The sequence below is a fragment of the Myodes glareolus genome, chromosome 2 (genome assembly GCF_982192425.1).
Source record: "Myodes glareolus chromosome 2, mMyoGla1.1, whole genome shotgun sequence".
NCBI classification, from domain to species: domain Eukaryota; kingdom Metazoa; phylum Chordata; class Mammalia; order Rodentia; family Cricetidae; genus Myodes; species Myodes glareolus.
In genome coordinates, this window is record NC_142027.1 from 89,115,808 (window position 1) to 89,130,836 (window position 15,029).

General features: G+C 44.9%; 1 protein-coding gene across 1 annotated transcript in view; it reads left to right on the forward strand.

The window, feature by feature from the left end:
- Rxfp2 (relaxin family peptide receptor 2) overlaps nt 1–15,029 on the forward strand; it is a 42,645-nt gene that overhangs the window by 23,260 nt on the left and 4,356 nt on the right. Inside the window, exons 14-21 of the mRNA XM_048419083.3 lie at nt 3,026–3,097; nt 3,855–3,926; nt 4,895–4,966; nt 5,070–5,141; nt 7,839–7,910; nt 10,314–10,543; nt 11,202–11,612; nt 14,499–14,717. Coding sequence (XP_048275040.3) covers nt 3,026–3,097; nt 3,855–3,926; nt 4,895–4,966; nt 5,070–5,141; nt 7,839–7,910; nt 10,314–10,543; nt 11,202–11,612; nt 14,499–14,717 — 1,220 coding nt within the window. The remainder of the gene's footprint in view (nt 1–3,025; nt 3,098–3,854; nt 3,927–4,894; nt 4,967–5,069; nt 5,142–7,838; nt 7,911–10,313; nt 10,544–11,201; nt 11,613–14,498; nt 14,718–15,029) is intronic.

The window sequence follows — 15,029 nt, forward strand, 5'->3', positions numbered from 1 at the left end:
ATGTTCTATTCTGTCCTCCGCAGGAACTAGACACATGTTATACAGACATGAATACAGGCAAGACACTTCTACACGTTACATAAAAATACACGAATCTTTAAAAACTAAAATAAACAAGAAAGTCCTTGGAGTGTCCCCAGATGTGTAAGGTGGTGCTGGCACTCAGCCGCCTCCCGCCAACCTGCACTCATCACAGCTCAGCCCCTGACATTGCCATTTTCTGGTCTTTTAACACTCAGCCTAGTCCCTGGAGTCCACTTTAACTTTGTTTGTCTCCTCTTACTCGGTCCAACCAAACTGACAACAACCAGTGCCGAAAAGGGACACTTCAAAGTCACCGTATGTGTACGATGCAGAAGGGCTTCCTATTATTCCTTATTACTCATTTTGTTTATTATCCCTTCAGCGTTTCTCTCGGCATTGTCCATCCCTTGCCCTTCTACTCTTTCTAACCCCACTTCCTCCACATGCCCTTTCTGTCTAGATGTAGTAAACCCCGATTCTTCACCCGTCATTAGGCTCATGAGCTTCTTGAAGCTGGGAAAGTCTTTCTCCCTCATCCCTTCCAATGTCCACTGAGGCATCACCCCCAGGATGCTGTCTCCACACACTGTCCAGCTTCCACCAATGCCTGTGCGTTTCCACCACCCCTCACAGGGATCTACTACACCCCATCAGGTCCGAGACCATGCCCATCACGTGATAGGTGATCAGTAAACCCTCAGTACTTCGATGCACTAGCCACTCCCACTTTTCTCGCCTCATCACTACTACCTGCTTAGCGGGGTCATGATGCCACCAGCACCTACTATTCCCTGCCAGATACACCTGCCTGATTTCCTACAGCATCTCAAGGTTGTCATGGTCATCAAAAACCTACATCACTGCCATAGCTCTTCTCGTGTCAAACAGGTGACTGGGTCCCTGCAAATCGGCAAGATGTCAGTATCTCAGCTTTCACAGTCTCTGAACTATTAGGTGGGAGGATGTTGATTTGCTGACTCTAATGTCCATGTGCTCATTTCTACATCTCTCACCGAAAGGACTCTAAGAAATAGAGGTTTCATGTAAGTGTGCCACTATTAAAAACCACAGAAATGATTATCTGAAAACTCATCAAAAATTAGTCACAGGCTTTGGCAGCTCACACCTGCAGTCCCACCACTCCGGAGGCAAGAGGCAGTAGGATCAGGAGTTCAAGGCCCTCCTCAGCTGTCCAGAGAGTTCAAAGGCCAGGGGGCGACATGAGGGTGCTAGAAGGGTGTAATCTTCTAGTACCACTCCGTGTAAGGTGGGAAAGGAGGGAATCAGGAGATGAAGGCCAATCTATGCTGAGGCCATCTTGAGCTCCTTGAGACCTAGTCTCAAAAATGCTTAGGAATTGAACACATTCGTTTGCACATTGGGAAACAAGCAGAAAGGAGATGGGGCAGATGGATCTCAAGAGTGAATCCTGATCAAGTTACATAGCAAGGCTATGCCTCAAAAAGAGAGAGACCAGGTATGGTGGCGCACATTTTTAATCCCAGCACTCAGGAGGAAGAGTAAAATGGATCTCTGTGAGTTCAAGGTGAGCCTGGTCTACATAGAGTTCTAGACTAGCTAAGGCTGCACAGTTAGTGCACACACAGACACACGGAGAGACAAAGAGACCGAGAGAGGAGAGAGAGGAGAGAGAGAGAGATTAGGAACATTAGTAAAAATGACTGCTTTTTCTCATCCCCTGCCTCACCACACTGCTAAAAGTAAGAATTCGAGAAGGTTCCAGAAGGCAATTTCAGAGCATGTAGGATGGCAGATGTGCCAAGGATCCAGCTGGTAGGAAGGAGTCTCCTTGTTCGTGTTCTTTGGAGTTCTAAGGACATTTCTGAGCAGCTCAAAGAGTAGAACATGCTAAAAGGAGCTTCTGATCCAGCAGGTCTGGTGTGGAGTCTGGAAGTCTATACACTTCTAGAAAGTTCCCCAGGCTCAGGGGTCAGGTCCTGCCATACTTGGAGTTGTATTACAGAGGCATTAGCATTCCCAGGATAGTGTAGAAAGAAGATCTTGATATCACAGATCAAGATTTATGTCCTAAGGTTGGTGAACAGTCTTTGCGAGACAACTTTAGCCTGAGTTTCCTCTTCACCCAAACATTGACTGACTTGGGCGGGAAGTGGACCGTGGTCCGGATTGCCACAGGACACAAGAGTGTCTGGGTTTCAGAAAGATCTGACTGGGAAGGGCTCTTCTATCACGCACCAGCAATATGACAAGCTGTAAACTGAATCTCTGAGTATCCTAGATGCCTGCCCCACCTGTTGAATGGGCGATAAGGATGCCAACCCTGAGGGACACAGTGGTAGACATGCAGGGCAATACCACCCTAGGGGATGGCAGTGGATGGAATGTGGCCAAGGCTATACCGTCTTAGTCTTTTGTGTGGCTGTGGGAAAACACTGTGACCACAGCCTCTTAGAAAAGAGTTTACTGCGTTCTTGCATTTCCAGAGGGCTGGCATCTGTGATGCCACTGTGGAGGTAGCAGGCAGCAGAGGACCAGAGCAGTGACTCTGTGCCCCCCCACATCTGGAACCACAAACAGGAAGTAGAGGACACATCCTAAGCGGCTAGTGTTTTGAAGCCTCAATGCCCAACCCCCAGTGACACCCTTCCTTCATCAAGAACATATCTCCAAATCCTCCCCCAAACAGCCACCAAATGGTACCAAGTAGTCATGTGACTGAGAGTTATTAAAACCACCACCTATAGCTAACAGCAGTGCCCAACCCAGACGGACCCTCCCATCCCAAATAATTAGCTGCTCTTCCCTTTTTTGTTCTTCTTAATTAAATTTTAGTATCAGTTGGGAGAAAAGGAAACATAATATTAGTTATAGAAATCCCACAAAAATTAGGAAAGATATATGACAAAAAAAAAAGAATGAAGGAAAGATAAAATTCCGAACTATTCTGTCAACAGAAAGCATCCCTAAGCAGCTGGTTTATACAAAGGTGTTTGAAGTGTTTTCCCTCCGTGGCTTTCAGGGATCTGGCAAACAATGAAATAAAGTACCTAACGAACTCCACCTTCCTTACGTGCGACTCGCTCACGGTTCTGTAAGTACGAGACGAGCCCTGTCGATGGGGAAAGTCAAGGAAATGCTGGCCATGGATTCCAAAGTACTATTTCGTTTCCAGCCTTGATGTGAACGTTCACTAGTGGAAAGGGGGAGGGTGACGTGTTTATTTACCGTGAAATGAAATCGTTTTTGTAAAAGTGGCTAGACTCACCAAGCTAGGTCTTACACACACACACACACACACACACACACACACACACACACACACACACCCTGAAGAAACTGGGAACACTCTAATGCATTCTGATTGGCCAAAGTCAGACTGACGATTCTGATTGCTGATTGTGCCTGTCCTGGGGGCGGGAAGGGCAGATGAATTGACCAATTGACATATTTGCTTTGGCAAGATAAGAAACACAACTAGTTTATGTGGGCGTTGTAATTGCAGTTTTAAAGAGAGAGTAAGCATGCTGCAACGCTTCCTGATTAAACGGGTGGCTAGAGAAAAGCAGGGGACAGAATTTAAAAGGAGACACTTATAAAAATGATCAGAAATCAAAGAAAATGTGACTTCACGGACAACACTCAGGTATCTGGAGCTGCACCCAGCAGTGCTTCCTAAGGGGCATGGGTATGACTTTCATCAGCGGGGAAAATCTTGCCTGGCTCGGGCTCCCATTGAGCCCTCAAAGGGGGCTTATTAGAAGGCACTCGGAGCAGTGGCGTCTCCCCTCAGGAAATGGTTGTGACAGCAGACAGAACCCCCCAGTGCTAACTCTCACCATGTTTTACAGGTTTCTGCCTAGAAATCAAATTGGGTTTGTTCCAGACAAGACATTTTCTTCATTAAAAAATTTAGGAGAACTGTAAGTAGCATAGTTTCTGGGGAAGAACATGGTTGCTCTCTTGTGAGGTCACTAATCTAAAGGGCAAGGGAGACTGCCAGTTGTGGGGGGCTCTGATGCCCTCTCCTGGTGACAATTAGCGCTACATCACATGGTAAGCACACATACAGGCAAAACACCCATACACAGTTTTAAAAAGATCTTTTGCTCTATACTTAATTAGGCAATTGTCCACACATTTCGTCTTTAACATCATCTCTACTTAGAGATGTTTTAGACCCTCCACTGAGCTGTGTCTCCAATTGCAGCAGATCTCTTTGCGGCACTCTCTAGAGTGACTATTATGCTATGGCTCTTTCTAGATTGGACAATGGTTTCATATTCCACTAGAAATGCTCAAGTTTTCTTGTGCAAAACAGAACTATATAAGAATGTAATTAAACCACCATGGGATGTAACAGAGCACTTGACCAGCATGCACGAGGTCCCAGGTTCAAACCCCAGTAACGGGGCTGGGAGCTGGGGAGCTGTATTTAAAACATATAAACTTATGCACTCGAGATTGTCTGAGCAGATACTCAGAGACTGTCACTCATTTAGAGGGAATGCAAAATAAATAAAAGATGCACGTCTTGACCTCCAAAAGGTTAGCTGGACAGACATATGTGGGCTAAGTGGGAATCCCAGGCACGTGGGTGGTAGAAGTGAGCAGGGTGTACTTAAGACAGGAAATTGATCAAGGATCCCAGAGCCAAAATGTACTGGCAAAGGGGTGAGGAGATTCCAGACAGGAACTGGATGAACGTCATGCAACATCTGCCAGGGATGAGAAAAACCCCTCGGTTGACTCACGGGCATGAATCACAAGTTCGCGGCCTGATTGAACTGGATTCGTTTCTTCTCTTGTATCGACTGGGAAATGGTAACTGTGGGGAGAGATGCCCTGTATCCCCAGTGTGACCATTTTTGGTTTTCACTGTCTTCCACAGGGACTTGTCTAGCAATACGATAACGGAACTACCCGCTCACATTTTCAGTGACCTGCATCTTCTCCAGAAACTGTAAGTTCCCCGCCTCATCATCAGATTTAACGAGCGCATCTTAGCCTTCCAAGATCATATTAACAGCCATACTTGTCCTCCCCCTCCTCTAACGATAAAAAAGGAACCTGTCGTCCAACCCTCTTCTGTATATCCACCAGAACCAGTTTGGAAGTCTCAAACAGCTTCAGTCTCTGTAAGTAAAGCTCTCTGATTCTGCCGGCTATCACTGTAGCGAGGCTGTCTTGCCTAGCGATGTGTTTGATTCTAAGTGGGTGTTTCTCATGCTGGATCAGGAGTCTCCAGGAGTCGTTCCCGGGAAATCCTGGCCGTCCCTGTCCACTGCCAGTTATGAACGACCTCCTAGCAAAGTTGCTGCCGTGGCCACTCGATTGTGCAGCTTCTGTCTGTGTTTGAAGCTGCGTAAGCATCCATCCTGAGGACCGGACTGTAGGGAAAATCTAGTCCCGTGACCTTCACAAAGAATTACATATCTAATAGTTTTGTTTTGGAAAAGATTGGCAAAACTAAATTCTCTAAGGCTGCCTTCTTTTTCTCTATCCTCTCTCCCTCGGAAACTTTAGGATAAAGATTGGTCTTCACTTTTTAATAAATGAAAAAAAAATCCCACGGAGATGAACATTCAAACAATTGATGTTGTTTGGTATTTTATGGCTTCAACCAACTTAGGTTCTCTTGGTACCAAAAATTCTGCCAATTCTTTAAAGTTTGTGGTTCCTCTCCCCTAGGTGACCAACTGTTGACTAAAGTTGATTTGTCAGACCAGAAACCATATATTATCTGTTTCAGTCTAAAATAGTTTCTCTTTGTCTCCTAAGACTGATGTTTTTTGCTTTGTTTCTCTTGTTTGAGACATAGTGGCTTTGTTTGTTTGATTTTCTGAGACAGGGTCTCCCACAGCCCAGGCTAGGCTCAAGCTCACTGTGCAGCTGAGGATGACCTTGAACTTCTGACCCTGCTGCCTCCACATCCCAGGTGCTAAGGTTACTGGTCTGTTCCAACACACCAAGCTCCTTCCAAACACTAATCATCAGCACCGCATTTTTGTTGTTGTTGTTGTTAAATAGACTTCTGTGAGGAACTAGCAAAAGATTTTGCATTTTTAGCCAATATTAGTGAGCATTGGCTGGTGGGCAGCATGGCCTTTACCCTTAGGAAACTAGACTGTAAACAACCAAAATCTATAAATATATTATTGTGACTTTTCTAAAGACATTATTTATTTATTTATGTTGAGGTAGGTATGTGGACATGCGTGCCAGTGGCTTTGGAGGCCAGGGGAGGGCATCAGATCTCTGGATGGAATTAGGGAGGGCTGAGAGCCACTGTGGCAAGTGAACCTGGGTCCTCTGGAAGAGCAGTCAGTGCTCTTAATCACTGAGTCATCTCTCCATCCCTAACCTATTTTTAAACTTGACAACAGACTTCAGGCCACAGACATGGTTCTTTTGGTGGACAATGCTATCATATTTCATTATAAACACTCAATTTCTTGTGCAAAGCGGTCCTATGTAGGAAGACATTTAAAGCGCTGGGGAATGTAGCTCAGTGGCAAAGAACTTGGCTGGCATAAGGTTCTAGGTTCACCGTTCACATTTCTAAAAGGGAGGCTATGCAGCCACCATACGATCCCTTTCCAAAAGTAGGAGCAGTTAGGTCCACGTTCCTCTCTTTGTGCTCACGCTTATTTACTGTCTGATTTCTGTTTCTAAGATCCACTGGTACACATATTTCACCCTGGACATCAACTCAATTGCAATGTCTTACAACCGAGATACAATGGCTCTGCATTGTAGTGGCCACACAGTACACCTAAAATGTCAGTGGCTGTAGAGAAGGAGAAAGCTGGAGAAGAGTTGAAAGGGGGAGTTATAAAGATCTCGGGGTGTGTCCCCAGAGGGGTCACATAATGATTCTGCAGTAGCACTATCTCTTCAAGTTTTGATTCTGGTGTAGAGAGCAAGGGGACTCTTCTTTGAAAGAGCCTCTGGGCCAAGTAGAACTCAAAACAATGTTGCAAGATCTTGACTCGGATCAGCCGAAAGCAACAGGATAAAAGCCTGATTTTAAAGGGCAGCTTCCAAGCCCACGCTGCAAGCAGAAGACTCTCACTGCTTTCCAGAACCATTTCTCTATTTGCTCCAGGAGAGGTCTGTGGCGCCTCCTTCACAGTGCCCCGAAGAATTTCGAGATCCTTAAGAAGCGCCTGGAGAATTTCAAAATGTCCGGATGCCTGCTTAGAGCCCTTTGAAGATGTGTTCTAGAGCCTGGAGGGACAAGAATGCTGCTTCCTCTGGGGTTGAAGTAAATGAAGATCCGGAGCAGTTGACTCTTCCCGCTGCCTCTGTGGTTCCACTCCGAAGATGCACAGACCAGGAAAATGCATGTTCAAGTCTGGATTCACAGGGGACTCTCTTAGTGGTGTTTTCTAATTAGAATGAACCATGGAATGAATTTCCATGGCAGTGTTGATTAAATCAAACTATACAAATCATGCTATACTCACATCAGACACCACTGCCATTTGATCTATGGATTGTTTGTTTGTATGTTTCTCACTTCTGGTGCTGGCAGCCAGAACCTTGCGTTTGTCAGGCAAGCATGCAGCCACTGAACCAAACTCTCCCAGCTCTTCACCATTTCAATACATAGCACCAAAGGCTTATATTAGAACATAATTCTGCATTTAGGTAGTAGGAAAGCTCCTACTTACAGGAGATTTTTATATTAATGATAATTTTCTCAGAATGACTACTGTGAAAGATTTATCCAGATTTGAATTGGAAGCATAAACTTTAAGATGCAACCAAAAAAGGAAATAATTTCAAAGTTTAACTCTAAAAACATTAAACCTATTGTATATATTTTCCAGAGACCTGGAAAGGATAGAGATTCCAAACATAAACACAGGCATGTTCCAGTCCATGAAGAACCTTTCTCACATGTATGTATGCTTGAAGGGGTGGAGGGGAAAGAAGGCATGATGAATTAATTCAAATATTCTCATGCTCAACTGTCTAATTATCGCTGAACTGTGTTTGTATGCAACAAACGTCTGCTTTTCTACTGAGAACTTTTTAATTTTGTCACCTTTGGTCCCTGTTCAAATAGAGTTCAATATAATGATGTGCCGACATGAATGACCCTTCTCTCTGGAAACACGATGTTTATCCAATTGAGGCCCAATAAGAGATCAGGGTACCAGAGGGCCACACATTACATCCAATGAAGTCCCTGGCTAAAGGGTACTCAGGAGACCTGGAAACATTAATTCACTTCACATGAGTGAGCAGTCGGCTGCTCTAAGATTTGGGCTTTGTAGATTCCAGGTGTTGTTTCTCTTATTAAGTGCACTGCAAAATGGAGGTAATTAATCTTTATCGTAGTTTTGTTAAGTCCTTGAATATATAAGACTAAAGTGCACTGTGTAAGTTGTGTTCATGTATGTGTCTTTTTTTTTAACATGATCATTTCGTTATCAACTGTATATATGTTCCTAATTTCAAAATTAACCATTGTCATCCACAAAACTAGGGAGAACTCGATGTAAGATCCCAAGTTGGGTGCAGCCAGTCGATGAGAGTGTTGATGTGAATTCAGGTGCTTTTTGTGGGAGAACACTCTGGGTCTATCTGGGCAGGTGTGGTGCCTCAAAGACAGGTGTCCATTGCGCATCCGAGAGCTTTTGTTCAATTCTCCTCCTGGGGCACTGCTAGATAAATAATTAACGAGGCCATCCTTTCTCGCTGCAGGCGGGAGGTGAGTTTTTCTTAGAACAGAGAAATCCAGCCTTGTCAGAATTTGGTGAAGGTGCTTTTCTAAACGCCAAAGTTGAGGCCCACAGAGGGACCAACAGCAGACACAAAACGGGCTAGCTTAGCTACATCCCTACCGAATGGCCTGCTTTCCTTCCCTTTCTTTTCCTTTCCTTGGCCTTTCCTTATGGAGGCATCCCTCCTTCCTCGCCCCGCCCCTTCCTCCTGTCCCTGGGTACAGTAGGAGGACCGACAGGACTCTCTCTGGAGGTGACAAGCACAATGGAATCCTAAAAGAGCCAAGGGGTCGAGTGTGTGCCAGGAGTCCAGGATAGGAAAAGACAATCATAAATCCAGAAGTCTGTCTCCTTTAATTGGATGCCAACTGCTAGGAAGCCGCACTATATGCCACTTGGGCTGGAATTTTCCTTCTATGTCTCCAACACACCCAGCACTCAGCCACCTGTAGTCCTTTGTTTGCTGGTCCTTGGCATCCAACAGGCACAGAGAGATGCTGAGGACATAGTGATAAGAAAGAGGAAGAATGTGCCAGAGAGCTTTCATTTAGCTTTGAAATCGGAGTAAATGAGGCAATAAGTAAATGTCTATTAAAGTCCATGAAGATTCATGGAGCAAAATAAAGAGACAGATGAGGACTTCGCATGGGCTGTCATGTGGCACTCGAGACAACCCGAATACATCCAAAGGAAAAGCACAGAAGGCTCTTGGAAGGGGAGGGGCCTGGCTTGTGCGGGGTTAGAAGGTCACTGTGTTTGGGTGAGAGGCCAGGCAGCTAAGGGCACCCAGGCAAGCAATCTTTAGAGGGCTCTACACGGTATCACTTTATCATCTAATCGCTGACATAAAAACTGAATTAGGAGATGGTTAAAGTATATTCCGCTGGGGAAAAGATTAAAGCAGTGAACTTTAAGACACAGCTTAGCTGAGGGAGAAAATCTAAAGACACGAGTCTGGGGTGAGCTGGCCCATTCCAACCCTCAAGACTCCCCACGCCCACAAACAAGCCTTCATTTCCCGCTAGAATTTAAGTTCTTCAAAGAAACTCTATAGGAACCCTGTGTTTAAGGTGACTGCTTCTCCTCCCAGCTCCAGACTCAATTTTCCTAGTCTCAGACTCCACCCTCATGCCAGGACAAGGAGAAGGCTAGATAGTCAATGTTCATTGAGAACATTTTTTGTGAATCGTAGGTTCCTTACAGTGAAAACCTGGGACGCTGGTTAGAGATCAGCTCTCTGACAGTGATCTGCTTTTTACAATACCCAGCGAGAATTAAAACACCACATCCAATATGTCCAGGCCCAGGAGTAAAACCCCCATGACCAGATCTCTATGGTCCCCCACACCCGTGACTCTCTTCAGACATAGACACACACTTTGAAGTCTGTGTCCTTATGGTACCAGTTCCTCTAATGGCCACACCTAGATTAACAAATTACACAATGCCAAAAACCCTTCACAATAATAAACAAACCAGCAAAGTGCCAGCCCCTGCTTCCCGCCTGCAGCCTGGTAGGGCTCCCCCAGTCACCGCTGTCCAATGACTGTCTCCTTTCTCTCCTTTTGACTCCAGTTATTTGAAAGCCTTTCGATACTGCTCCTATGTTCCCCATGTCCGAATCTGTATGCCCTCGACTGACGGCATTTCTTCATCTGAGGACCTCTTGGCTAACAATATCCTCAGAGTGTCTGTCTGGGTTATAGCTTTCATTACCAGCGTTGGGAATTTCCTTGTCATTGCCGTGAGATCTCTTATTAAGGCTGAGAATACGACTCACGCTGTGTCCATCAAAATCCTTTGTTGTAAGTATGTTTCTTGTATAAATAGATTATCTTCTATGAGATGATATGTATATATATTATATGTGTATGTATATATAAACATATAATTTTGTATATATATTATATTCAGGATTGTATATTCAACAAATATACTTCAATCCAAATTAGCTTTGGCTGGCAAATCTTTTCTAGGTATAAATGCACTGTTCTTTGTGATTTTAGGTTACAGACTCTCAGCATGAAACATAGCCCTGGGGATCATGTCATAGAAATGGACTCACAGGTCAATGAGTGAGGGATGGAAAATGGAATAAGTTTGGAGATTTGTAAACTTATTTCTTCAAGTTGCATTATTATTAATTTAATGTATTATTAATTTCAATTACAAAGGCCCATGTGCTCAACAAGCTCAGATTCCCACCTCCACTGTCAAGGAAAGGAGAGTTGGATATTCATGTTAGACAAAAATATTTTATTAACTGTATCAATAGTGCGTGTTCTCACTTAAGTCCTAGCCCTCAAGAAGTGTTCCCTCTTCCGCCCTTTAAACCAGAAAGCAGATCAGGTCCATTGGCTGGTTGGTAGTCTAGTCAGTTCATTTAATACAGGAAGCAGATTTTAGGAAAATAAAAGGACTTATGCTGAGCACAACCTCCCCGGGCTGCTTGGGTTCCCGCAGGTGCCGACTGCCTCATGGGGGTGTACCTGTTCTTCGTGGGCGCCTTTGACATCAAGTACCGAGGGCAGTATCAGAAGTACGCGCTGCTGTGGATGGACAGTGTACCCTGCCGCCTCCTGGGCTTCCTGGCCACGCTGTCCACGGAGGTGTCGGTGCTGCTGCTGACTTTCCTGACCCTGGAGAAGTTCCTGGTCATCGTCTACCCTTTCAGCAACCTGCGCCCGGGCAAGCGTCAGACCGCGGTGGCCCTCGGCAGCGCCTGGGGGCTGGGATTTCTCATAGCGGCCGTTCCCTTCACCAGCGAGGATTATTTTGGCAACTTTTATGGGAAAAATGGAGTCTGCTTCCCACTTCATTATGACCAAGCAGAAGATTTTGGAAGTAGAGGGTACTCCCTTGGGATTTTCCTAGGTAAATTTTACTTTTCTTTTCCCAGAGAGACACCACCCACCATTTTCCTAGAAATGACACAAGGCGTCAGAAATGGATCGGTCCATTCATAAAGGAAGGCTCTTGATGTTCATTTTGTAGGTTTTTTTTTATTATTATTATTAAATTTTGTATTGCCGAGATGTAGGGCAGAAGACAAAGATATCCTCTTAGAATCTTTGGGTGATTTTTTTTTAATCATCCTTGAATTCTTTTTGCTTTTCATTCATAGTGAGCGTGGCCTGGAAAAATTCAAGTTAATATCCAGTCCTGAAACGCTACCAAATTACTCAAATGCCTTTAAAAGTTTTTTTTTAACAGTTTAGTTACAACTTAAATAAATATTAATACAATTCTAGAAAATCACAAACAGGTCATCTAAACACCCGCAGATACACTGCCCTTTGTTTAAAACACAACAACAACAACAACAACAAAAAACTGCTCTTGAGGCCAAGCGATACCAATTCTTCTCACTTCCCTTAATTACCTGATTTTTCCCTTAGAAATGATGATCCCATATTTTCTGTTATAAATGAGTGACAGACTGAGACCTTAACATTAATTTTCTTTGTTATTGTGTACCATGCCTTAATCCTACTTGGAATGAAGGTGGTTCCCCCAGCATTTCTAACTAACACCTTATTCTGTTCCCTTCTTGCCCCTCATCTTCCTCATGAGCAAGCTTTTGGCGCCCTCTTGTAAAAACAGTCTTCCTCTGCCCTACGTCTCTGCTCACCACTGTCGTCTCCCGCCACACTAGACATCGTAGTCTTCCTCCCTCACATCTGTCTGTCTGTCTGTCAGCCCTGTCAGAACTTGGCTACAACCATCAATGCCCCAAACGACTTTCAAGATCAAGTTCAAATGGGCAACTACCCTGGGGTGACCCGAACCACTGTGTCCCTTTCTCCTTTTCTGAAATACAGAACTCTTTCTTTACACCACTTTGGGAGCTCTCCTCACACACCATTCTTTCTTGGTATACATGTGTTCATAAGTTTGTCCTTTCGGGATACTGTAGACAGTTTGTGCTTCCTCCAGGCTCTCCTCTTCACAGCTACCAGCACAGGCATACCTCACAAAGACCTTCATGTATGTGCCTATGTAAGCACATGCAGCCACGTGCACTCATGTGTGTGCCCATGTAAGCACACGCACCCACGTGCACTCATGTGTGTGCCCATGTAAGCACACGCACCCACGTGCACCCATGTCTGTGCCCATGTAAGCACACGCACCCACGTGCGCATGCCCACTACTGTCTATTCGTGAGGTCAAGGATTTATCGCGAGTCTTCTATGAGCCGTTTCCATATTAAAAGCTAGAGCTCCACCAGCCCCAGCTCTCACAGATATTGAAGAACAGAAAGCAGCACACAGCCCCTCAGATGCATCCTCATAGCTCAGGCCAACAAACGCCACGGGCGAAGCGTGCAGGACATCCTAGTCGCCCCACATCTGAGACCGTGTTTCCACATCTTTGACGGAGAAATGGAGCCCCAGGGATGAGGAGGCACAGCCGATTGAAGCCAGAGGATGGCAGGAGTGGGAGCTGTGTTCCAGGAAAAGACAGTGGGTTCAGAGACCCAAAGCCAGGGGCCAGTTGCAGTGCTGGGAAGTCGGATCTTACAGATAAGGCATGAGAGGGCCAAAGCAGGTTCAGCTCCTGCCACAGCGCCATTTTGCTTTATGCCAAGCGAAGCCTTCTGACGAGAGGCCTCCGACAAGCCAGGCTTATAAAATTCTGTTGTAGCAAAGGTAGTGAGAGTCCATGGACTACGAAATGCTGGGGTTAAAAGTAGCCTTGAACTTGAACCATTTTCTCTACCGTTACCAGTCTTCCACACAGTCTAAATTCAGATTGAGCATGGTTTTTAGCAGCTCTGGAAACATATGCAAATTTTATGCTTATTCAAAAGAATTTGATAATCGCTGTTTTGGATGTTTCTTTTATTACAGCAAGAATAAAGCAAGCAAAGGAACAAGAAATCAATGTTACAGGGGCTATCTGTGAAACTGTTTGGTCCCCAAAGAGTGATTCATTTAGTTGAGTTTTTTAGCATTTTTATTTCTTTTCTAAATTGAGTTTAAAGGGCTCTGAATCACAACGAATCAAATTACTGTGAGCAATCTAAGCAAAAGTAAACAAAATTGCATTTTTGTCTGATGTGTTACATTTATTGAAGGGCCAAAACATAAAGAAGAGTGCTTCTGAGGCGGTTATATTTATGATTAATTCTAAGATTCTTTTATTCATATATATAAGACAAGGAACTAAGATTGTTATCTACTTTTTGAGACAAGTACTATACTTACAGCAATACCTTAATGGGTGACGTTCCAGGAACTAAAAACAAAACTCCATGTGTGTGGTGTGTGTGTGTGTGTGTGTGTGTGTGTGTGTGTAGTAAGTGAGTGACAGACAGAGAACATGAAAGTGTGTTTTTCCTATAGCAGTCTTGCTAAGCGCAGTGGTGCACACCTTTAATCCCAGCACTCAAGAGGCAGAGACAAGCAGATGTCTGTGAGTTCGAGGCCACCCAGGGCTGCATAGTGTGTGACCTTGTCTCAGGTGAAAAAGAGAGAAGAAGAAGAAAAGAAAGGCAGTTTTGCTTCATGGTATTCCAGATCTGAATTTCCAGGCCTAATTCTTCATAAAGAACTCACACCTTTGAAATTCCTCTTTAGGGCTAATCAAAACCCAGTTCTTGAAATAATTTCCTGAACTTGGGAAGTTCCGCTCCACACCTCGGAGCACACAGAAGAGGGTGCTTCTGGGAACCCCGGTGCCCGTGGACCATGTTAACAGCCACGTAGCTGATGTGCGTCTACTGAGGATGTAAAACCTGTGTGCTCTTCCCAACAGGTGTGAACTTGCTGGCTTTCCTCGTCATTGTGTTTTCCTATGTCGCCATGTTCTGCTCTATTCAGAAAACAGCCCTTCAGACTGCAGAAGTGAGGAACCACATCCGGAAGGAGGTGGCCGTTGCAAACCGCTTCTTCTTTATCGTGTTCTCAGATGCCATCTGCTGGATTCCCGTGTTTGTCGTTAAAACCCTGTCTCTCCTCAAAGTGGAGATACCAGGTCAGCCCCCTTCCTTATTCCCAGGAACACTGTGCCTTCTTAGGCCCTTTGTTTGACAAGGCCAGAGTCTGGGCAGGCCCCTTCCGTGCAGTAAGGTCTCTGTAAGTGTCTATGGCGTCAATACCAAGAGTTACCATTGCCACCACAGTGTTTGATAATTAATATTCTAAGGCAGGCAGTGGGCAGCGGGCAGTGATGCAGTCTAGTGAGGAAGAATAAAAACACTGCGTGCAATGAGTGTGTGTTACCTGTTTCTCTGGCCTCTTCAGCTGGTGTGTTCATAGGGAATGTCTACTGGTGTTGGAGGCTGGG